The sequence below is a fragment of the Hippichthys cyanospilos genome, chromosome 13, assembly GCF_059441005.1.
Source record: "Hippichthys cyanospilos isolate Australia breed blue-spotted pipefish chromosome 13, RoL_Hcya_1.0, whole genome shotgun sequence".
Taxonomy (NCBI): Eukaryota; Metazoa; Chordata; class Actinopteri; order Syngnathiformes; family Syngnathidae; genus Hippichthys; species Hippichthys cyanospilos.
The window spans coordinates 20,214,728-20,240,776 of record NC_142381.1 but is presented as its reverse complement, the minus strand read 5'-3'; the positions used below and the strand labels follow the sequence as shown (position 1 = coordinate 20,240,776).

The window sequence follows — 26,049 nt, the reverse complement described above, 5'->3', positions numbered from 1 at the left end:
ATTTGGTGTCAGAAATGGGATAGCTGAAGATCCGTCGGTGAACCTCCAGGCGGCGGTGGGTGGCCTCCGGGGTTTAATTCAGACTCCCCTCTACCTCAACAAAGCTCAAGAGACAAGAGGACCTATTCCTGGAGTGGTTCTGGTCGACTTCATGTTTATCCAACGAATTCAACATTATCACAAGGATTTGGTGAGATGTATAGTTTCTAAATTTTATTTTAATCCAAATTGAAGTTCAAATAATACTGTTGTAATTAAATTGGGAAGAGGAAAAATGGATACATTTATGTATATTCTAAATTTGTGACCAACCACTGAGTGTTGTTCTCTGGATAGGGTTTTTTCCCAGGAAACCCGAAATAGGGTGGGTCTTCGGATGTTAAGAGTGACATCAGGGATCTGCTTATTAACAACTCTTGCTTGATTCAAATACTGCATTGTAAAATGATGTGATTTTTGCAGTGTGGGTAGTAAGATAAGCGGGCTTTTTTTCGTTGTACCTTCAAACAAAGTGATTCACAGAGACGTCTATGTCTTATTTGGTTCGGGTTGTTGATCTCTTTTGAGAAAGACACTACTGACTGCTGATCTTATTATAGAAGGTATACTTCTAAAATGGGATAGCAACAAGGACCAAAGGTTCCACTTCCCGAAGGGCGAAATGTTGACGACATGGTGAAGAAATAAGGTCACACAACAAGGGAAAGGCTATTACATCTGTGGAAGCATGGACCACTGGGTCAAGACTGCCTGCAAAGGTCCCGAAACCAGCAATGCTGGAGGTGGACAGGGTCCTCAGGAGGTGGTTGACCCCAGCAGAGCCAGGAGTCTACCAACAGTTCCAGTCTGACTGAGGGCGAGAGGGGGAAGAGGAGGCGCTCGACAGACGAAAGTGACACACATCACGTCAACAATCCACAAATTTAAATGAAAAGTGCTACTTACGGCCACCGATTTTAAATGTTATTTAGAGGCCTTCACTTTTTTTTGTTAATTGTTTTGGAAATTTGGGAAAGGATATCACATTATTTTTTGGCTCAGTAGCAACACATTCTGTTAAAAAAATAGTTCACTCTGCCAAATGGTCTTGTGTGTTCATCTGGCACTGGGAGGAGTTCAGTGGAGGACAGGTTCGCAAAATTAATAATGGTAACTGACAATCTACTTCATGTCACTCTAAAACACATTTCTGTTGTTGATGGTTTATCTAGTTAACTTATTGAGGAGGGATTTGATGCTTGCACTGGGTCTCAATCTAACCTTAACAAATTTCAAGGTCACTAGGCCTAAATTTTCCCTAGTTTCCTTTTCAATATTTTGTAATGAGCTTTTTTTAATGTTTATCAGTGGGTTCATTCCATAATTCATTTAATCTGAATTGCGGGGACAAACCCAAACAGTGGTTTCATTTTATGTAAAATTCCTACCCTTCACTGTAGTGCCCACATTGCCCGGAGCCCCAATTTATGATTTTGAATGCTTTTTTTTGTTGGGAATCTATACGCTTGCTATCTCAATTTCATTGACACCCACACACCACAATTTTAGGACTTTCCTGGCACCAGGTCACATGTATTTCACACTTAAACTCTTTCATTTTCTAACTTATCAATGGAGGAATTTGGATTCTTATCAATGGAGGACTTTAGGTTCTTAGGAAAAACACACACGCACACACACACATTATCACATGATTCACATAATCACATAATGTCTTAAAAGGCCACACAACATGTACACACCTGGTCTCAGGTCTCTATCTAATAGAGGATGCTGACCTCTCACACAGCAACCCTTTTTTTTCTACTCACACATGCTACAAAGATTTGTTCTAACTTCCTCGTTCTCAGGCTGAGGTGCCTGGCATTTTCGGAGCCTCTTGTAATTTTGACTCAATTGAAGGGTTTGAACATATTCAGAATGACGAAAATTAGATTTTTATCCAAAATTGCCACAAGTACATACTCAGAACTAAAGCCATAGAAGGCATCCAAACTGTTTTTGTTTTTTGCTTGAATCAGAAGTCATTGTACCCATGTTTTGATTCTGCGGTGGGGCCCGTGTTTCCAGTAAAGAAAATTTGTGACATCCAACTCCAAGCAACAATATTTGGATTTGAACATTAACATCTTTGGGCTATTCATATGCTACTATTCATGGAATGGCACCTATAATGCCTAACCGGTACATCATTTTGGCTACAATTGAATGGTTAATTCATACACACAAAGGTAGAGAAATTAGTAACAGAAAGTTTTTATCAGCAGTGAATATACATCAGACCGTTGACGGAGAGGAGAGTTGGCCTCCCTTTTTCCTGTGGAGGATGTTTCGACTTTAACGCTTAACCCTCCAACGGAATTGCTTAATTGGACAAGGAGGAATTTTGAAAACACACACCACATACGCATAAGAGGGGATGAAGGAAAACATGATGAGCTAGCTTGATTGATGCAGGAAATTTGTTCAGGTTTTTTTTTTTTTAACATTCACCCTCTTTTGCAAATATTGGGCCCACTAGTTTGTGTTGTTATGTGTTGGTGCAGCTGCCAAAAAGGCTTATATATTCGTATCACATGCTGCTTCACTCGTTCTCAGGGGGCAGAAAACCTCCCATTTGTCTGCTTTCAGGTATCTTAAGTACCAGACATCCTTTTTGGACATGCTAAATGTTGAAGTGAAATGGCGCAACACTTAAAACCCTGCCTCTCTTCTTCCCTTGCTTGACGACAGTGAACAATACGACTGCTTGACTGAACTTCTGCTTTGTACTCCCAGACCTGACTTAAAGGATAGGTTTCTTGCTAACCCTGACCTGATTTTTTATGTTGATGTTTTTGGCACTAACCATGTTGTTTGTTTTGTTGTCTTTGATTTTGCTATGGAGTGTTGTGGCCCTGTTCCATGCCACCTCCCAGCACAGGCAGCAGATCTCATCGCTCTCACTGAGGCTCGTCCTTTAGCTAAGGACAAGCCTGAGACTATTTAGTCTAATGCCAGATATGGATTTTGGGTTGTCCATGATTTCAGAGGTTTTGTGGTAATGTTAGAATTTCATGGAATTCGAATGGAAGCCAGTCCTCTACCACTCTCTGATTGCTGAGCTCCTGTTGGCCATCTTTTTGCCATTCTCTATTGCAGTTTGTACATGTTCAGCACACACCAATCATTTTTACCCTGTGTCATTGGGATGCATAGCTGCTGATGTTGTCACCAAAGCTGCCACATCTAAAAACCACTCACCTATACCTACACCTTTATACCTGTGTGCAATGTCACATTTAATTAAGTTGCACCACTGCGTGACATGAAATAGTTTGCCAGCCCAGTGAAAAGGCTCTATGGAAACTGACACGGGCCTGTTTCAATGTGATTATTAAAACATAGTTGAGTCCAAATGAAACTCTCTGCATGCCAAAGCATTTTTTCCCCTTTCTTTGCTAAATTGACAAATGGGTTGGAGATGTGTCTATAATTAGATTTTAGATAAATGAGGTTATCTAGAATTAACACAGACATACATAAACACGTAAACAACGTGAGGCCCGTTTGATGTGCGCCCCAATAGAGACAAGTCAAGGGATCACACTCCCACAGTTATCTGCACACTCTCCACCTACACGACTATTTGAACATCTCAGGATGGACTGTATAAAACTCATGCCATCGGAGTAGAGAAGGCAATGTGTGGTAAAGATTGACATGTGCGAATGAGACCTTTTCCACCTCTCTACAAATTACTCACGCAGTGGCAAATGCACTGCTGAATGAATTTTTCCAAAATAGAGAATTCCCACCAAAACGTCTAGTGACAGTGGCACTCATTTTGCAAATTAAGCCATTAAACAAATTGGAGATTATATTGCTATTATCATCTCAAAACACTGTTTATATCACTCGACCAGTGGAGGCGCTGTTGAGAGAGAAAACAGCACACTTAAAAACACATTGGCAAAGTGCTGTGAGTAAACAGCCCTCTTCTGGACAATGGCCCTGCCTATTGTGTTGATGTACATATGAACAAAAACGCGAACACGCTTCATGCTCAGTCTTTTTGATGTGCTCTTTGTCACTTTATTTCGTGTTGGTCTGGAACCACCGAACTAAATGCTGCAGTCTACAATATTGTGGGAAGATGCAATGTTGTCGTACTGTATTAATCCTTCTTCTGCTTTGTTTAATGTCAGGGATCATCGGGTCCAGTGCTCATGTGTTGATGAAAGACCTCCGGAGAAAGAATTGCAGTCCTGAAGTTGGCAGGGGTCCATACCAGGTTCTCCTCACAACACTTGACAGTGGTCAAGGTCGCTGAGAGAGATACCTGAGTTCACGCCAGTCAGTGCAAGACTGGTTTCATCTGTGCCAACACCATCTTAGAAAGCCACCACCAAACGACTGCCCAGCGCTCTCAAAGAAGGCGTGGCGTGCCAAGCCACCACCCAACGTTGTAGACAAGGATCCCACGACAGTACCTGAGATTTCAACTCATTACAATTGTCATCACCACTCTTGTCAGGAATCCGCCAGATGATAGGTATCTTAAGTACCTTAACATATATTAGACAAATCTTTACATTCATTTGCACATATTGACACGATTGTATCACATGCTGTGTCCATTTAATTTCATATGATACCAGCGATCCAAATGCACAAGGGAGACTCCAAATGAATTGTTATGAACTGATGTGACTGTGTTTTCATTGCTTGTTTTGTGATTGTTTGTTTGATGTGGTTCCTCTGGACAATTGTCCACACACTAGATGCCATTTTTTTGCTTCCTACAAACTTGTTCATTAAGGCTAATATAATAAAATCCCATGTTTTGTTCACATTTGTTCACAGTTTTGATTTTTATGGCCCTATGATATGTAAAAGTACATATATTTGATGGATCTAGCAACCCATCCATGAAATGGGGTGTTTCTAGCTAAGGTTTTGATTCCACACCAAATTCGTTAGTCGTCAACACCAATTAAATCTTAAGCAAACTGTTTTCAAAATACAGCTTTTGAGCTTTGCCACAATGTTCGGATCCGCTTGCATGGTATTTTTAAGACTTTGCATTTGTATTTTCCATTTTCCCTATCGTATCCCTTGCGTAAGGAAATATGTTGTTTTTTTGTTACCTTTGGATGAAATTTGTCACGTGCAATATCTTGGTCGTCTGGCTGTTTTACTAACCCAGAGAAAGTGGGGCGAGAAAGTGTATATAAGTGTAATAATATAATTAACTAACTTATACAACTATGGATGTATGGTTGTATAAAGCCTATCTTTTACTACCCACTATTTAGGGTGGCCTGTGCACCTTGGTTAAATTCTTAGAAATTAACTTTTACATGCAACTTGTAAAGCACCATTCTTTTTTGGCCAGGAGTGCCAAGCGCTCTGCTGTTTTGTTTTCAGAAAGGCGAAAGGTACAAGTGCATCTACAGTACAGTGCACATACAGTGTGTGTGTGACTTTGACATTGTTTGAAAAGCATGGTAGGAAACAAGTATTTGGACACTTTGCCAATTATGCCCTCCTTTCGATGTTGGTCGTGTGATCTCTTCATGCCACCTGCAGTATTTTTCATCACAATCATCACAGAGGCACAGGAGGTATACATTAAGTGCATCCTCTTGCCTTCATTGTAATTTTAACAAACGGATGACAGTCTTTCAAGATTTAACAGTAATTAATTTTAAAACATGCAATGTGAGATGAGGTATGAATTTATTTTTAGTTTATCAGTTAATAATGCAGGTAGCTTATTGACAGATGTTTTTATAAGGTGTGTATGACAAAGTATTCACAAAATTAAGGGTGATTATACAGAAATAATTTTAGTTTGGATTTTAGTGTTTACATCTGCCTCACAGCACGGAGGTTCTGGGTAGGCTTCCCGCTTTGGCCTTCCTGTGTGGAGTTTGCATGTTCTCTCCATGCCTGTGTGGGTTTCTGTGGGTACTCCAGTTTCCTCCCATGTTCCAAAAACATGCATGGTAGTTATGGTGTTAGTGGAACAATTTGTCTTTGTGTGCCTTGTAATTGACTGGAAACCATTTCAGGGTGTACCCCACCTACTGCCCGAAGACAAATGAGATAAACTCCAGCATACCCGTGACCCTTGTGAGGAGAAATTAACATGATAATGAGTGGATGGATGGGTTTATTTTTGTGTGTTTACCACAGCAACTGCATCTGAGGCCAGGAGTTCTTCAACTGACATCACGGTGTAGTAGGCCACATTTATCAGCACATAGCAACTTGTTACAATCACCATAGAAATACAGATGGCCAAGGGCATTGTCCTGGAACATAAGAGGTAAACTAATGTACATAAGTTGCTTTTAGTGTGTTATCAGAATAAATTTGGTAATTGTCATGGGTTAGGGTTTCAGTGGGGTTAACAAGATATGTTTTTGTGCTTTTATTGTATATATATATATATATATATACACACACACACACATAAGTGATTATGTAAACTTACCTCTCAGAGTTATGTATTTCCTCAGCAACAAAATTTAGATAGAACCTGGGAAAAAATTATCTGCATGATTAGCAACTTATACTTGGTGGCATACAAAGTAAAAGTGTCACAAATTCAACTGCGAGTGGTAGAATTTAAAAAAAAAAATTCAACCACATCTGTTTTTTTGTTTTGCTTTTTTATATAATATTAAATATTATATGTCACTGAATCATCAACAAATGACCTGTGATGAAGCTTGGGCATCATTTGAATTTGAATTATCCTAATTCGGGTTCAAGTTTTTCCATTTTATTGGCCAGAAATGGACAAGTCCATTGAAGACATCTGCATAAAATGGCGTTGATGTGGTCAAACTAATCACAACATTAGGACGGCTCTGAGGAAAACGATCCAAATAAAAGCTTGATAAGGTTATTGCTTGAACGTCCATTTACCATTTGATGTATTTTGAAGTCGGCCTACTTACAGGATCCTGATGGGTCCGGTCCCTCTCCTTTTTTTGCTTGATATTACTACTCATCCTCCTCTGACAGAAAAGCTGCAAAGTCAATTGAACATGCAGCCTTCGCAAGGACGCATATGTTTAATCCACAAGAGATGTGCGGGCCTGAACTGTCGTCACTGTTCACTAGTTGATCAGTCAACAGAAACCTCACACTCTTGAACACAAATTAACTGCTGTTCAAAAATCATTTCCATGTGTTTATATGAGGCGCAAAGTCCAAAATTTAATGTTAGTGATGCAAAACCGTTTATTTCAAGCCTTGATATGTATAGCCAACCCTGTTGACGCCCATACCTACCACCCAGCATATGCATACATCCCAGAGTAGAAGGCCAGAGGTAAAGTTGACAGCTTTATGTTGTTTAGTTGGAAGGCATTTTCAAAGTTTTGTGTCTCCCCTTGGTGCACAGATGGAAAGACAGAAAAACAAACACACACACACACACACACACACACACACACACACACACACACATACATACACATGAAAGGAGTGTCTGAAACAGTATTTGGGGATCATTAATATTCATTGTATTGGTGAAATTCTTGCAATATGTGAGAGAAAGTCTCCCTCTGTGGTGTTTTTGGGCCTCTCAACAATTATGAGTAACATTTGGGAACAGGCATGGGGAAGCCTGCGAAGGAGGATTAACAACAAACGATACAATACACAAAAAATATATTACTTTTACAAGTAATCCAAAGATCCGCACTGTAATTTACAAAATAGAAAAAGCAGTTAACAAGCACATCGTCCTAAGACACTGTGAGCTGCAACTCACGTTAGTGCTCCATAACGGCTCAGTCCTCCTTTGCAGGCTTCCTCGTGCTTAACAAAGAACGTAACATGTAAAATTTCTTTTTTTTTTTCAAGCAAAATTGTTACAAGCAATAAAAAGTTGAGCACTGTAACTTATAAGCTAAAGTGACCAGTTGCCATGCTTGCGTAAATTAGCTTGCTCATTGCATCACGAACACATAAAGTGGAACACTCGCTTCGTCGCGCTACTGTTCAGCACAGATAAAATCCCCTTGAAGTCTTTGCAGTTCACAAAGTTGTACAACCGCAGATTTTGATTGGAGGACCTTCCTTCCTCTGGATATTTGTCTTTCATTGTTTTTAATTTTTAATTTATTAGGTTGTGTACAAAACATTTTCTTTTTTTGTTTTTTTAGAAATGGAAAAAAGATAATAGAAAATGTCCATTTGTTTCATGCAATTTAAGGAAAACTGCTACATTGTGATATAGGGGATCCAAAAGGAAGTTATTGGTATTTAACTTTATCTTATTTTTTTGTTTTGTTTTTGTCTTTATTTTGACAATATAATTACAGTTGACCACCTCTATTTGGGAACTATTTGGGTTCAGGCCAGTGTGCAAAAATTTACATATAATTAACACTAACTGTTTTCAAGGTACACTTTGCATGTTTAACCTTACTACTTCAGGATAGATTTTCCTAGAAATTCCTCTAGATTTTCCTCTAAAGCAAAATTAATTTGACACCCCTGAACTACACTGTTGGCGTAAATATGAGTGCATGGTGGTTGGTGTTTTGTAGTAACTTACATACGTCCTGCTCTAATAGGCTATAAGATCATCTGCGACCAGGAGGACCTTTCTTGTTGATGGGTTCCCTTATGAAAGTTATGTTTTTTAGGGCCCGAGCAGCTCCCGCTGGCGAGAGCCCTCTTGTTCCTTTCTGGATTATTATTATTAGGGCCCGAGCAGCTACCGCTGCTAGAGCCCTCTTGTTTTTCTCCGGATTATTAGGGCCCAAGCAGCTACCACTGCGAGAGCCTTCTTGTTTTTCTCCGGATTATTATTATTATGTCTAAAGGTTTTGAGACATGACATGGGTAAATGAAGGTTCTCAACTTTTATGAGTTTTCAATAAAGGGCGTGGCCTGTATGCCAACTCAAAGTCCTATGTCTTGCCAAATTAATAAAAAGTTACTTTAATTGGACTTAGATTATCTGATCTTTTAAAAAGCTTCATGTATGGGATGGAAATCGAATGTGAACCACACCTACAAGCCTATTTTTAATCGTAGTGTGAGGGCCTAAACATGCACGAAAAGTCACCAAATTTTGCAGTTGTCGGGCCTGGTGAAAATTTTGTTATTTTAGTGTTTTCTAAAACAATGCAAAAAAAATAGCTCTGCAGCGCCACCTAAGGTCGAAAAAGTGCAGCTGGTCCCGGCCCGTTTGACCCATAGCTACGAAAATTTTTAGGCATATGTAGGACCTAGAGACCTACAAAAAAGTCAGGGCGAGCAATGTCTTCAGATTTACAGAAAAAGAGATATGAATTTTTGAATGTGCATTTTTGGCCCAATTTTGCACGTTTGAACCAATCGACTTCAAATTTGCTGTGGTGTATTATCAGATTAGGAGGCACAATTATTCAAATTGAGTCTGATGTCTCGCTTAAGTCTGATGTCTCGCCAAAACGAACAAAGTTGCTGTATTTGGTCCCAGATGGTCTTATCTTTTCTAAACTTCATATATTTGATGGGTTTCCAATGCGGAACACACCTATCAATGCATTTTTTGTCGCAGTGGCAGCCAAAAACATCACATTTATTTAACGTTTTTATGTGCTTTGCGCAGCCCTTTGAAGTGATATCGCTGAAATTAAGTCTGACAAGCCTCGAGACAGCCCTGCTGACCTCCACCAAATTTTAAGAAGTTTCACTAATGGGCGTGGCCTCTACGCCCATTTTCTTTCCAAAGCTTTATCGGACCAGTAAAAGCTCCCTTAATTTGACCCAGATGATCTGATCTTCTCACAATTTCACACATTGGATGGTAATCCATTTCTGAAGACATTGACAAACATGTATTCCAGTTTAACGCTGGCGCCACCTAGTGGCAGCAAAAAATGTCATTAGTCGGAAAGATTACAGTCAATCCTGTTTGGTTTGACCTAGCTACAAAACTTTTTAGGCATATGTAGGACTGGAAGACCTACAAAAAAGTCATGGGAGACATGTGCTAGGATGTACAGAAAAATAATTATGATTTTTTTCAATGTGCAACTTCACCCCGTTCTTGCACATTGGCTTGTCTCAAACTCATGCCTTCTTTTCGTAAATGGTTTACTCGATTAACTTCTACGTTGGCATGGACCATTAGCAGATTTAGAGGCACAAATATCCCAAAATGTAAGGTGTGGGCGGAGTTTCAAATTATGTTGAATATTTCCTTCGCCAAGAGTGACAAAAACCTTAATAACTCAGCTGTAACAGCTTTAAACCATCTGAAACTTTGCAGGGACTTTAAAAGTCGTGCATTTAATACGTGATAAACTTCTAATAATTTACAGTGCCGCCTAGTGGAGGACAAAAATCTTATTTCTTACACTTTCATGTACTTTGCAATGCCTGTTTGAGTAAATTAACTGAAAAATGGTCAGAAAAGCTTTGAGACATGGGAAAATAAAGGGTCTCAACTTTTATGAATTTTCAATAAAGGGCATGGCCTGCATGCAAACTCAAAGTCCGATGTCTCGCCAAAATGGTAAAAGTTCCTTTAATTGAACCTAGATGATCTGATCTTTTCAATACTTCATATATGGGATGGGTGCCCAATGTGAAACACACCTACAAGCCTATTTTTAATCGTAGTGTGAGCACCACCTTGTGGCAGCAAATAATATTGCAATTCCTTAACGTTTTTGTGTACTCTGCTCAGCCTCTTGAAGTGATATAACGAAAACGTTATCTGAAAAGCCATTAGACATGCCTATTGCCCTCCACCAAAGAGTACAATGTTTTGATCATGGGCATGGCGTATACAGCAGCGCAAAGTCACAAAACTGAAACAATAAAAGCTGCTGTAACTCAACCCACATAATACCACCTTCTTTATGTAGCCCAGCTACTTTCTTCGTGTCGACCTATCGCGAGATCGATCGCGAGACGTCGTGTGCACGTCTTTTTAAACATGGCCGCGCCCGGCATTCCCTCGTGAGTTTTGGTGCGGGACGGACCGTAGCAGACACAGGTACGAACCTAGCCGATTTGAATCCGCGATAATCGGCTTCGACCACGACAGTAACTGTTGTGCTGCCACCATTGCAGACCATTGCAGATGTTCCGCCCTTCTCATGGGAAATTGTGCACGCCATGATTTGTGTAAACGAGGGACTGGTGAGTCAGCATGCTGCTTGTCACTATCATGCTAACGCTATTATGCTAAGGCTATCGTGTCAATGCTTGAATGTATAAAAGAGTACTCTTGTGCAATGACAATCTGCTATCGAAAACCCTAGGATTTATTTAATGTACATGACAATCATGATCACGGTGATATGATTTATCAAGTGATATTGTAAAATGTTGTTTTACTTGGTGAATGATGTGTAATGGTAGATTACCATATGTATCGCTGGTCCTGTTTCATACAGGCCAGGTTCCCGTTGATGGCGAGCTAAACCCACGAGCGAACTGACCAGTGCGTTCACCTGCCGTGTGACTCACTGAGTGAGTGAGCCAACCAACTACCCCTGTGTACATTGTATATATTGTATATATTTTGTTGTCTTCACTGTACATAATAACAACACCTTGCTGACTATATGCATTCTGTTCATCATTGAGCACCTCACTTTCCTCCTAGCCGAGCCAAGATCTTCTGCACTAGCCTAAGTTATAATACAAAAGCAACATCATAATTCACATTACAGCATAACAAGTGCTACATTTAAATTTCACATATTTGATAAGAGTCCTGTACTGAAGTCATCTAGATCTCATTTTTCATCGTAGTGCTAACACCACCGTGTGGCACAAAATAATCAAAGATAATTTTTGCATTTTCTATACACTTTATTCAGCCTGTTGATCAAATGTAATAAAAATTGGACATTTTCTAACACATTGGATTTGTTCACTTACCCCTATGTGCATATACCCAAACACATTCATGCTCCGACTTGTTCAAACCCCGACCTGTTCATATCCCAACGTGCACAGGACTGCAAGGGCCCTTTATAGCTGCTTGCAGCTCCAATTATTATTATTATTCTCCCGAATGAATCACATTTTTGAGGGCCTAAACAAGCACGAAAAGTCACCAAAATTTGCACACTCGTCGGCCCTGCTGTGAAACTTGATATTTTGGTGTTTTCATACATAACATCCCCAAATTTTATTTTTAGCACCACCTAGAGTCGAGAAATTCTACTGGAAATTCACCTAGAGCTATGAAATTTTTTAGGCATATGTAGGACCTCAAGCCCTACAAAAAAAGATATGGAGCGCCATATGCTAAGATGTACAGAACCAGAGTTATGAATTTTTTTATGTGCCTTTTTGGACAATTTTTGGATGTTTGAAGGAACCGAATTCATCTAAATATCTCTTGAACAGTTGACCCGATCGACTTCAAATTTGGCATGCTCTATTATCAGACATAAGGGCACAGCTGGGCGAAATTTCGTGAAGATACGCCAACATATATGTGAGTGACTTGCAATCGCACAAGCCAAAAGGAGTAACAACTTCACCTCTCTTATTGTCCCTCCACTTATTTTAAAGTTCGGGAAATTTTGACATCTTCATTAGGGATGGGATGAGACACAAATCCCATGAAATTAGATTTTTGCAAACATTTGTAAGACAAATTGGGGCAGCTTGTGGCAGAGTGATTAACATATTTGCCACATGGTTCAAGGACCCGAGTTCAAATCCACCTTGTATCAGCCTTCCTGTGTAGAGTTTATATGTTCTCTCCAAGCCCATGTGGGTTCTTTCCTTGCACCCTGCCTTCCTCCCACACTTCAAAAACATGCATGGGAGGTGACTTGGACACTCAAAATTGTCCTTATGTGTGCATGAATGTTTGTTTGTCTCTTTGCCTTTCAACTGGCTCGCAATCAGTTCAGGGTTTCGCCAGCTGGCATATGCATGCAGTATGAGGACAAGCTGCTACAGAAAATGAATGGATGGATGTAATATCGATTAATGCCTAGCAAAAACTTTCCAGCTCTTAAAATGTTTATTTTTACTCAGCAGACTCCAACAAAATTCACTCTCGTGGGAAAATGTGGAAAAAAAAGAACAGTTTTACTCATTTTTCAGACTATGAAATAGATTAACAAAATGTATACTCCTCCTGCTAGCAGTGGTTTCTTTTTTTTTTTATTTTGATTTTTTTTTAATACAGTGTTTACAAACCGACTGTCATACCTGCCAATATTTTATTATCCTTTTTATCAACTGGAAAACCAAAATTTCACCTCAGTTGATTTGAAAGGAATTGGAACATGCTGTATTTTTCTTGTTGGGCTGCAGATATAGAGACTGATTATTCATTAAAAAATATATATACAGTGGGCCCCCGGGTTACGAACTTAATCCGTTCAGCGGCTACGCTCGTATCTCGAATTGCTCGTATAGCGGGCAATCCAAACCCATGTTAATTCGTGAATGCGTGCAACGCGCGCCGAAGCCTTAGGTAAAAACGTCACACTGTATACATATATTAAAACTGAGTGACATAATCTGCTGTACACTTGCATTATACAATATATACAATGGATAAATAGCTTTTACCTCTGAAACGACGAGACTTGAGCTGGGTGTAAGCAGAGGGGGGCAGACTCCATCGCTCGAAGTTAACACGGCAATAGCTATGCTATTGGTCTTACAGTGTTACAGTAACTCTTTCAGTCAGGGTGCAAATCACACAGATACTAAAACATCATCCTCTTATTTCTTTCTTTACCGCTGCTAGTAATTTTAGAAGCTATGTCTAACAGATAAAGTTTGCAAAGTCTTCACAACATTCCGTTTTTCACTAATTTTCTCTCCTTCCTTCCATCCTGTCCCATCAAGCTAGATAAAGGCGTTCGGTCAATAGCATATCGGCATTTCTGTGATTGACGTGTGACGCCGGCCAATAGCATCTCCGTGAGTTAGACCGGGTGACCTTAATCGACCAATAGCATATTCGCATCTCCGTGACTGACTGATAATTATTCGCACTTTTTTTTTAAACGGTTGGAATGTATTGACAATTAATTAAAAAAAAAAACACACATTTAAACCAATGACAATTCTTTGTCCTGCAATCGGCACATTTAATTTCATGTCAGCTGTTTTTCCCTTTAGCTGTACAAACACTACACTTAAATGGTAATATATTTAGACACCGTGAGTGAGACAGTCAGTGTGACGTTGTAAGACCAATAGCGTTCACGTTACTGTCACAAGTATCTACTGATGATGTCGCTACTGTTGATTTTATTGACGTAATTAAACGAGAACATTTCTACATACTCAATGGCCGGCATGTCGAATTGCTCGTAAGGCGAGAGGTTTGTTGAATTGCTCGTAAGGCGAGAGGTTTGTTCGTAAGGGGAGGACAAAAATCTTCCTGATCCACGCTCGTAAGGCGAATTGTTCGTAAATCAGGGTGCTCGTAAGCCGGGGGCCGACTGTATTTAGTTTTTTTGCTTGGTGAAAAACAAATGTAAACACAGTCGATATAGGGCACTCAAGTGCTGCTTGCTCGTGGATAATTTATTCTAGAGGCTGTGCTGAACGGCTGGCAATGTGCACCAGGGTAATTAAGTTGTTTTTTACCGCCTTGATTGGTGATTGAATATGATTTCAGAAAAAAAATGTGTTATTTGTATTGAGTCATGACACATGACTCTCCTGCAGCAACAAATAATGTGGTTAAAGTCAGTCGTTGTAGGCAACATCCTTTCTGGGAACAAAAGAAATTCAAAATAGTTTCAAAATGTTAAAATAAAAAACCTTCATATCAAAATACAAGTATTCATGTACATGAATTATTCAATATTATAACTCTAATTTTGAAGTCTCACCTATTGCCCGTCTCACCACCCATTACCACAAATGATCTTGTTCTGTGCAGGGATGAGAAATCTTTTGCCATTGTAATCTTGCTAAAGGAGATCCTGTCCCATCCCCAATCTGTCTTAAGTGTCCCTGAAGGGACAGTGACGCCCTATATCTTCACCCTATACACCACAGACTTCTGCAACAGTTTTACGCTCACATGCAGATGTTTGCTGATGACACAGCCATAAAGGAATGTATTAAGGGATGATGGAGAAGGAGAGTACAGGGGTCTGGTTATGGACTTTATTGCCTGGAACAAGGAGAACTACATACAGCTCAACACCTCTAAAACCAAGTCTAGGCCGTGTCCACGGCCAGTGGTGATCGGGGGACGGGGCGGAAATTGTACAAGTATCGGGGTGTGGCTGGATAACAAGCTGGACTGGTCATGTAACTCAGACCACCTGTACAAGAGAGGCCAGAGCATTGTACTTTCTGAGGAAACTACGATCCTTTGACATATGTATATGGGGGCGGCATGTCTTGGTAGTAGAGTGGTCGTCTCCCAGCTGAGAGGCTGTGGGTTCGATTCCCTGACCATCAAGACCATGTCAGTGTCCTTGAGCAAGACACTGAACCCCCAGTTGCTCCTGATGCTGCGTCATCAGTAGGTAAATGACTAGTTAGTGTAAAGCACTTTGAGTACCCAAGGTAGAAAAGCGCTATATAAGTGAAAATCCATTCACCATTTACCATGTGCAGGAAACTCTTCTGGATGTTCTACCAGAGTGTGTTTACTAGTGTCTTCTTTTATGCTGTGGAGTGCTGGGGAGGCAGCATATCAAACAGGACCTACAACAGGATGAATAAACTTATCAGGGGGGCTAGATCTGTGGTTGGAAAATCTCTTGGCTATTATGGACAATGCTAGCCACCCTCAACACACTGTCATCAGTGCACAAGAAAGCACATTTACTAAAAGGCTGCTTCTCCCCAAGGGCCGGACCGTGGCAGAGGGAAGGGAGAACCTGTTGAGCTGTCGCACTTTAGGACGCTGCATTTTTTTATTTTATTTCTTTTGCTATCATTTGTGTCTGTAGTGTGACCGATACTGCAATCTAATTGCAAATCCAATTTCCCTAAGGGAACCTTCCCAAGGGATAAAGTATAATTGAATTTAATTTAATAATGTCCGCACACTACTCTGGGGTCAAAACCAATAAATTTGATCCTTGCCCCACAGAGAACAAGCAGTATAGGAGTGTGTGTAATCATTACCTTGGTAATGTATTAGGGACAGAAAAAATGGCATCCAAATTGTGTGTTTTTTTTAAATTTCCATTCATCCATCCATTTTCGATGGCCAGTTATTCTCACTAGGGTCACTGGCTTGCTGATGCCTATCCCAGCTGTCTACGGGCAGCAGGCGGGGGACACCCTGAACTGGTTTCCAGCCAATTGCAGGACATACAGGGACGAACAACCATTCATACACTCATAACTTTTTGGTAGCATCTGTGTGCTTTTCCATCATTAAAAATGAAAACAAATTATATTAAGTTAAAACTTACCTAAATTCGCCTTTATTAGCATCAGCCTATCTTGCCTAGTGGGTGAGCCACCCCTGCTTATGACTATTTTTAGTTTTAGTAACAGAAACAATTCAAACTTGATGGATATGTTCGTTGTAGTTGTTGGGATGAGATCAAACTTGTCCTACCTTTCAACAACTGGTATATTCCGGGAACTATGATGGTGCTGATAGCCACCAGCTTGCAGAAGGTGAAGAAGATTTGGATCCGCGCTGTCCATGTCACACTCATACTATTTGTGTACATGACCAAGGCTATGAGATAGAAAAAAAGTTTTGTGACATAGTATTTTTTGGAACACCCAAAGTAGATGTGAATAGCACATTTTCTAAATGAGTTAGACGAGGTAAACTTAGTTGCTCAAATTACTTAGCTTAATGTTTTTGGTGTGATCCTAGACAATATACTTGACTGGCATTCATCTTCGCTGTTTCATACCACAAACGTCCTGATAATTAAGGTACAATATTTAGATGATTTTTTTTTTTTATTGAAACGTGTAAATTTAAAAATAAATGGAAAAAGACCACCACAAACAAATATATTAGTAGTCAACTTGTTTGTTCTGTCCTCTTTGTAATTAGTACACGTATATTTTCGTTGTATTCCTCCATGCGCTATTGGCATGTGTTTTTGATCCTTAGTGACACAGTTTGTACTTTAAAACAGTGATAAAGTGGAATGAGGAGGGGATTAAATGCACAGTATTCTGTTTTAGTAACATACAAGGGTAATCAGTTATGTGTGTTATTTTTTTATTAGTAGTTATTGATTCGCGCAGGCCAATGCTCAGAGTAGATTTTAGAAGGAGTCGCCGAAAGTATAGTAGCAGTTAGTGATTCATATTGGTGTGCGTGTAATAGTAGTTATTGGAACACATCGGCGAGAGTGCATAGTTAACCGAGTCAGTGAACACGTACAAAATGAACATGAAAACAATTTTCACTTTCAGAATAAACACTAAAAATTGTGATGTTCATTAGCTAGGCTTTCGGTCATGCCTACTTGGTCATGTCTACTTCACATTTAGCTTGTTCACATATTCATGCAAAGGATGAGTGGGTGGGGTTGTTGTGCAGTTTACAGTGGATCCGGAAAGCAGAGCACCACTGACTGCTCTTCTTTTCTGGGACGTAGGGGAGACAATCTTTTCTCCTAAAGCACCTTAATTTATTTATTTATCTATTGCGTCACATGTGAAGATTGCATTGTTGAAACTTTTGTTTTCTGTCAGACAAGTTATTTTGAAAAGTGAGGGACATGCAATGCCGCTTCTATATGGGATATTGTTCTTTCAGTAATGACCCATAGCTCTTGACCCACTCACAGCTCGTGAGGGTAGGAACACTGATCGACTAGTAAATAGTTCTGTCTCTGCTTTTTCTTCACCATGACAGACCAGCACAGTGTCCGCATCACAGCAGATGTTGCACCAATCCGCCTGTCAATCTACTGCTTCACCCGTGAACAAGATACTTGAACTCCTCTACTTGTAGCAAGCTCTCATTCATGAACCGGAAAGGGCACTCCACCCTTTATCAACCAAGGACCATGGTCTCAGATTTGAGAGTGCTGATCTTCATCCCAACCGCTTCACACTCAGCTCACACTACACACAACCGCTCCAGTGAAAGTGCGAGTTCACAGCCTGAAGAAGCCAACAGGACCACATATTCCGTAAATTGCATAGATGTGATGCTGGACTCCCAAACCAGATCCCCCCCCCCCCAGAAATTCTGTCCATAAAATTAATGAACAGAATCAGTGACAAAGGGAAGCCTTGGCATAGACCAGGGGTGTCCAAACTTTTTGCAAAGGGGGCCAGATTTGGTGTGTTAAAAATGTAGGGGGGCCAACCTAGGCGGGTGTTCTTTACTTATAACAGCAATTAATTTAAATACATTTCAGCGAGCCGTTCTGTGTTTCACATTTGCCTTATTATTTTAATTTCAGCTATCTTAAGCATGTGTTTTGGTTAAATTGAAATGTGCATATCAAAATTTAATTGATATTAAATATTGAAATTGAATATTCACTTAACTTCATTTTTTTTAACACTTTAATAAACTTTTTTGTAACAATTGAACAGAAGTACAGTAATTGTACTCTTGGGTGCAAATTACATTTGAAACAAAAAATCTCGCACCATGGCAGTTTAATATTTATAAAAACTGTAAACACAATAACAGAGAAATGAACAAGTAATAGTCATATCAACAAGCGCAGGACTCATTTAAAATATGAGATTAGTAACTTTAACTGTTGATGGATTTTTAAATGGTTATTCTGGAGTGAAGTGTTAAAAAAAAAAAAAACGTTTTCAGACTGGTCGTAAATGAAAAATGACTTGCCCGCATGAGTGTGATGGGTGAAACTGAGATCTGGAGTGCAGGACAAAGGCCAGGTGTGGCTCTATGGCAGTAGTATGGATGCGCAAGATGTTTTGTGAGAGTCCAATAGCCGTGTCCTCACACGGCTCTTATTTAAGTTCATAACCGAGAATGTCTTCTCACACAAATACGTCGACCCAAACAGGCTTAGCATTTTGTTACCAAATGCTCGAATCTCTTAAACTTGTCCTTATCCAGCTGTCGGAAAAGTTGTAAAATATTGCTGCTGTGAGATTTAACTAGCTTCAAGATGTTTCAGTTTCTCGCTGCGCTCATTACCTGTGATCTTGCCATATACGTCAGCATATTTTGTTTGGTAATCTCGCTTCACATTGAACTCTTTAAAAACAGCCAATGTCTCTTCACAAATGAAGCGGACACAGTTGTTCCGTATTTCAGTGAAGAAATAGTCCAATTTCCACTCATCCTTGAGCCGTCGGCCCTCGCAGTCAACTTTCCTCATTTTGTTGATTGTCGCCATTTTAGAAAGTTAGGGGCTCATACAGTCAACTACTCATATACTAATTTGCTGTTCCTAATTGAGCCTATAGATGCCAGCAATTAGCACACGCACGTAACAGCGCTGCTGCCCAATGTATTCATTCTCCATGCGGGCCAGATGTTATTGATTTTATGACAGAGGCTGCGGGCCGGATGAAAATTGACCATGGGTCGCATTTGGCCCCTGGGCCGGACTTTGGACATGCCTGGCGTAGACTATTGCTCACTGGAAAAAAAATAAACTAGCTGCTGGCAATACAGATGAAATTCTGACATCGGTGGTATAGGCACCAGCCTGTATCAGGAGTTTTGGTGTCCCATACTCCTGAAGCATCCCCACACCCGATTCCCTGAGGGACATGGTCGAATGCCTTTTCCAAGTCCACAAAGCACATGTAGACTGGTTGGGCGAAAGCCCATGCACCCTCGAAGATCCTGCCAAGGGTGTAGAACTGGTCCACTGTTCCACGGCCGGAACGAAAACCATACGTTTTTTTGTCCCCTCTTTATGCCATGTCTTCGCCTTGTGACACATCCAACATGGTAGTTAGTGTGTATGCTTGACCGCCATGTTGGATGTGTCTGCGCTCATATGTCTATACACATGTCACAGTGCTGGTCTGCTATTAGTCGGCGTCATGGTCAAAATGGCTGCATGCTCAAGACTGGATTACGTCTGAGTGCTTAAAATAACGTATTTATTGTGCATTTTACTGCTTAATTCAAACTTGAATGGGTTAGACATGGGTCCCAAGAATGCTAGTGATGATAAGAGAAAAGATGATTTATGTGGAAACAAATCTGAAAACAATCAAGAAAAGCGAAGAAGGCTAAGATGGCCTAGCCTATTTATGATATATTTACGGAGGAAACGCGTACATGTAAATTGTTAAGTAGACAACTTGAGCGTAAATGGCGAACAACTAAACTCGAGGTTTTCCGTCAGGCCTGGTGCGATAGCTTGGTGAAATAGAAAGAGGCTCTTAGGTTAGCAAAAACCAATTACTTTTCCAAAATGATTAGTCTTAATAAAAACAACCTAAAATATTTATTTGAGACGGTAGCGCAGCTAACACAGCAGCAGCAGGTTAATCATAGTTCCCTCCATTCAGCACACGATTTCATGCAATTCTTTACTCAGCGGATTCAGCTAACAAGGGACGAAATAAAAAAGGCAGCGCCGCTTACCCCCTCGACTGTGATTGTTGATGCTAGTTTGGACAATCAGGTTCAAGAAAGTCTGGTTACCCTGTCCCAGTTTGATTTAGTATCCCTGGAGTGTCTTACACACCTGGTTAATGCAGCAAAGCCGACGTCCTGCATGCTCGACCCGCTTCCAGGCAAACTTGTTAAAGATTTATTCCCGGTCTTAGGGTCATCTGTCTTGAATATTATCAACCTGTCACTCTCCTCTGGCATTGTACCTGAAGCTTTTAAGACGGCCGTCATTCAACCATTACTTAAGAAACCTCACCTAGATCCTGAAGATCTCTTTAACGGCCAGTGTCACACCTTCCGTTTATCACCAAAATTCTTGAGAAAGTTGTAACACAACAGCTTAGCGATTTTTATGATAGACAACAATAGATTTGAACTCCTTCAGTCAGGTTTTAGGGCCAACCACTCAACTGAGACAGCCCTAGTAAAAGTGACGAATGATCTTCTCTTAGCCTTGGATTCCAACATCTCATCAATATTATTACTGCTTGATCTTAGTGCCGCATTTGACACTATTGATCATCATATTCTTACAGAACGTCTTAGATCATGTGTTGGTATATTGGGATCAGCACTTTCTTGGTTCAGATCTTACATCCTGGGAAGGACGCATAGTGTCTCTTATGGCAATGCGATCTCTGAATCTTTCTCCGTCTCATGTGGTGTCCTGCAGGGGTCAGTACTTGGTCCCTTACTGTTCAACATCTACATGATTCCTCTCGGCGATATTATACGTAAACATGCTATTAGTTTTCATTGCTATGCTGATGATACCCAACTCTATATGCCCTTAGAAATAACGGATCCGTGCAAGTGCAGTAAACTGGAGGCTTGCCTTGCCGAGATTAAACAATGGATGTCTTCCAATTTTCTGCTTCTCAACCCTAATAAAACTGAGATGTTATTTATTGGCCCTGCTCATCATCAGCACTTGCTTAAGAATACCACGCTAAACCTAGAAAACTGTATTATTTCCCAAAGTAGTTCTGCAAAAAATCTCGGCGTGATATTTGACTCAACTCTCTCCTTTCGAACACATATTAATAACATGACGAACGGCGTTTTTTCACCTCCGCATTATAGCTAAAATTCGCCCTATTCTTTCTCTTAGCGATGCAGAAACATTAATTCATGCATTTGTTACGTCGCGCCTAGACTATTGTAACATTTTGTTTTCTGGACTTCCCATGTCCTACATTAAAAGCCTGCAGTGTGTACAGAATGCAGCAGCGAGACTATTGACAAGGACGAGAAAGTTTGATCATATTACTCCGATTCTAGCTGACCTGCATTGGCTTCCAATACACGTGAGATGTGATTTTAAGGTACTGTTAATTACTTATAAAATTTTACACGGTTTAGCTCCTTCCTATCTCGTCAACTTAGTATCACCATATGTTCCGTCCCGACAACTTTGATCACAAAATGCCGGTTTGCTATCGACCCCACTGGCTAAAAAGAAGTCTGCGGGATCAAGGGCATTTTCCATTCGCGCGCCAGTACTATGGAATGCCCTACCTATGGAAGTTCGCGCAGCCACCTCAGTAGAAATCTTTAAATCCCGACTAAAAACACATTTATATTCAAAAGCATTTAGTTAATTGAGCCTGTTTGCAGCTTTCTTCTTTTTTCTTTTTTCCTGCCCCCCTCTTCCGGCTGGGAGAGGGGGCTAGCTAGATGGTGAGGGTTGACTTGACCGCCTCCATTGGGTCCTGCGCTGGTCGACCATCACGGGTTAGGAGTTCGGCCGTCTGCGGTCCACCTGGCTGGAATGTGGGCTGGTTCCTGTCCAATGGCTTTGCCTGCTGTCAAGACATCACTGCACTATTTAGCACAATATGTTTTCTGTAATTTGTATTGTTTCTGTGTCCGGTACATGCAGCATCCACTTCAACCTGTGGGCCTGGAAGGGGGCTCCTCCCACCTGTGGTCCCTTCTGGAGGTTTCAGGTGCCAGGGGATGCTGTTGTGTACCTTATACTGAAAAGATGTCTCTGTACGACCTATTTTCATCTGTGAAGCCCTTTGAGACTTCGGTGATTTAGGGCTATATAAATAAAATTTGATTGATTGATTGATTATGATATTATTTAATTGTATGTATATATATTATATATACGTCGCACCTACTATATTATTTTGATACCAGTTTTGGATATGTATATAAAATTTTGAGGTTTTTACCTGGGTTTTAAACGCATTAGGTAATTAACATAGGTTTGGATTGTCTGCCATAAGGCAAATTTGCCTTACGAGCCCAACCACAGAACGGATTAATCTTGTAAATCAGGGGTCCACTGTAATAATATTTAATAATATTCATACTATTATTTGGATCTGGTTTTCCCTTGCCAAAACGTGGCTCAATGGGGCCCCCCTCTGGAGCCAGGCCTGCACTTGGCAGGGCTTGGCCAGGCTCAGCCAAAAATGATTAGGTTGGTCCCCCTTCCAATGGGCCACTCACCTGTGAGAGGGGCCATCGGGGTCGGTGCAGTGAAAGACCGACAGCAGTAATAGACAATGTATTTACCTAGCAAAGTCACTCCCAACCAGCTACACAGAGCTGGGTAAAACTGTCTTAACAATGTCACACCATTAATTGATCACCACTTTAACCACTAAAAGTGGATAGTGGATTTTAAAATTATAATTTTAAAGAATTTGACATCATAAACGCTACACCTATACCCAGAAGATACAAAGAGCCCTGACTTTTGAAATTTAAGTTTACCTTTTGGCTTGTGTCTTCCGCATTACCGTGGTATTCGGGGCAAACACTATTTTGGCAGGAGGTAAGGTGGAGGGTTGGTGAATGCGGCTTGGGGTTGGAATTTGTTTGAAATTTGGATGATTTCAATTCTGATTTGGGTTCCTCTCTTGATTCTGGTTCTCAATTCCTATTCTTTAGAAGAAAAAAAAGGGAGCTAACTAGACTTATTTTGAGACAAATCATTCGAACCTCTGCTTTTTAATTACTTTACTGTTTTTGAACATCACTTAGTGTTACTTGCTGTTTTTAACCAGTAGCTGTAATAATATCATGAAAGCTTTGTCTTGAAACCCTTAAAAAAAGATAATTAAGCAGGAGTTAGAGCATATTCCTGTTCACCAATGGATGGGCTAAACTCAGTGATGGGCTGTGAGAGCCAACAAGGCCTTTTCTGCTGGCCTGATATTATCCCCCAGGGCTTTTATTGAATAAAAACAATGTTATGGCTAGGGGATAATATCAAATATTGCAATATGAAATGACACGCTATGTATAATCACACTACAATGTTTAGTTTCCAAAATTTTGTGTATCAATTTTGAGATGCCTTATTTTTGTAATATTTTGTTATAACAAAGTATTCAATAAATAAATTACAACTATCCATTTCTTTTTAGTTACCATCATGTTTTACTCTCACCAACGTAAGTGACGTCAAATCTCTGGACTTATAATGATTATTATTTTTGTTATTAAAGGTTAATACAGCGATAGCCTTTTTACTCACTAAGTTTGACATGTCCGAGTTAATTTGATTGCATCATATGTCTCCTACTCAAGGTAGCACAAGTTAGTGGTGGAGAATGTAGAGCACTTTACAATAAAAAAAAGAGTGCTTTTACAATAAAAACTGCAAAATAAAAACAAACAGCAGACATAAAAAACAATTATATGAAATCAAAATAAAATTCAATTAAAACAGGTAATTAGCAAATTGACATTTTTTGTTAACTTAGTTAAACCCACTTTAAATCAGGTTACTCAAAAATATTATTAGGGTAAAACTGATCAATGTAAGCAGTATGTAGGTGCATGTATGTGCCTGTAGCATATGAGCCTGCATGTGTATTCCGAAATATAGCTGGTACAGAAGTCACCAAATAAAGGAGAAAAACTAAGAGCATATTTGAGACCACAATACTGAGGAGTTAAGTTGCACTGCCATTTTGTAATCCACTTATATCCAGGGCAGCACAGACAGCATATTTATCCAGAGAATAGTGTTAGAGATGTACAAAGATGGTCAGACCGAGCTACATAGTCTTTGTAGATCAAGAAAAACCATATGACAGGGTGCCAAAGAAGGAGTTCTTGGACTGTAAGAGAAAATTCATTTCAGTTTCAGAAATGTATATTTGGCTAGACCAGGACATACAGACAGTGGTGATATATGTTGCTGAATAGACATAGGACTTCAAAGTAGACGTAGATTCGTATCAATGATTAGCCCATTTTGTTTACTTTGGTAATGACAAATACAAGCTTGGCAGTTGTGTCGGTGGGCTATTATGTGTACAAGTGATATTGCAATTGGTGTGACAGTGAGACACAGGCAAAAATAAATATATAAAAATTGGTGGAGGTATGCGCAAGAGAAACAAGAAATGAAGGTCATCTGTTAGACTGAGTACATGCGTGAAAAAAGGGAAGGCCGTTACAAGAAGTAGAAAAGGAGAATGTTTGTAAATTCAGGTACTCGGGAACATCTATTTAGAGCAATGTAGAGAGTAGAAGGGAAGTAAAAGAAAAGCACAGGTACGTTGACCTGAGTGGAGTAAGGTGACATAAGCGATCTGGGATAGACGAGCACAAGCTAAAGTGAAGGAAAGTTTTATTGAACAGTAGCAAGACCAGCCATTTTATACAGTTTGGAGAGTATCAATGCCTGGAAGGAAGGAAAAAAATCATGCCATTATGGCGGAACCCCAAAATGGACCACAATCCACAATGATGTGTCAACTTTTAATTTTAAAATAAATGTTTAATTTGTGTGAGTTTAGAACTGTAATATGTAGTTTCATGTAGAATGGGTCTTGATTACGAATTTGGAAAACACATCAACATTTGAGTTTTCACTATTGTAGCAATGTGGATGTTGTAACAGTTAAAAAAAAAATACATTGTAAGTACCAGGCAGGGTTGCCCTCTTTCCCCCCTCCTATTTGCCTTGGCTGTAGAACCATTGGCTATTTGGCTTAGATCCGAGGAAAGGATCGAGGGTATCACAAGATGCGGCATCACTCATAAGCTGTCAATTTACGCTGACGATTTGCTGCTTTATCTGTCAAACCTCTCTGCATCTGTCCCCATTGTCATAGACATACTGACTCAATTTGGCAAATTTTCAGGTTACAAACTGAAATATAGTAAAAGCGAACTGCTTCCGCTCAACCATCTGTCTAAGACATCTTTAGCTGCTCTCTCGTGGGTTAGGGTTGGTTATACTATACTATACTATTCATACTTATACTATTCATCCAATTATACGTAAGGACAGAAACGTTCCCTGCATATACACCCCATGCTGGTTAGCTAGCTAGCAACAGTGCGGAGTTAAGAGACGTCAAATGCTAACCCCTTTTCCTCGCGAAACGAACGAGCAGCGACACATCCGCTCAACACTCCAAAGTAAAAAAGAAATGCGCTTCCTATAAGATGGAATGGCTGTCGGAGCATATGCAAATAGAAGAACAAGCGGTGAAAGTGAGTGAGATTTTTTTTTCTTTTTCACAACTTGTGGCTCGTTTATTGCCATGGTGACAAGTGCAATA

General features: G+C 40.0%; 1 protein-coding gene and 1 long non-coding RNA gene across 7 annotated transcripts in view; one reads left to right on the top strand and one right to left on the bottom strand.

The window, feature by feature from the left end:
- The window catches only part of slc7a11 (solute carrier family 7 member 11), a 90,163-nt gene that overhangs the window by 20,643 nt on the left and 43,471 nt on the right, over positions 1-26,049 (bottom strand). For 5 of the 6 annotated variants that reach the window (XM_088431483.1, XM_088431487.1, XM_088431485.1 and 2 more), the window contains 4 exons: positions 16,529-16,654; positions 7,288-7,387; positions 6,482-6,526; positions 6,176-6,299 (listed from right to left, as the gene is read on the bottom strand). In XM_088431483.1, coding sequence (XP_088287609.1) covers positions 6,176-6,299; positions 6,482-6,526; positions 7,288-7,387; positions 16,529-16,654 — 395 coding nt within the window. The remainder of the gene's footprint in view (positions 1-6,175; positions 6,300-6,481; positions 6,527-7,287; positions 7,388-16,528; positions 16,655-26,049) is intronic. The other variant, XM_088431484.1, reaches the window with a different exon arrangement.
- Positions 10,883-23,880, top strand: LOC148414187 (uncharacterized). The gene is made up of 4 exons (XR_015867605.1): positions 10,883-10,999; positions 11,077-11,145; positions 11,403-11,478; positions 17,798-23,880. It is a non-coding gene; the product is annotated as an uncharacterized LOC148414187 (long non-coding RNA).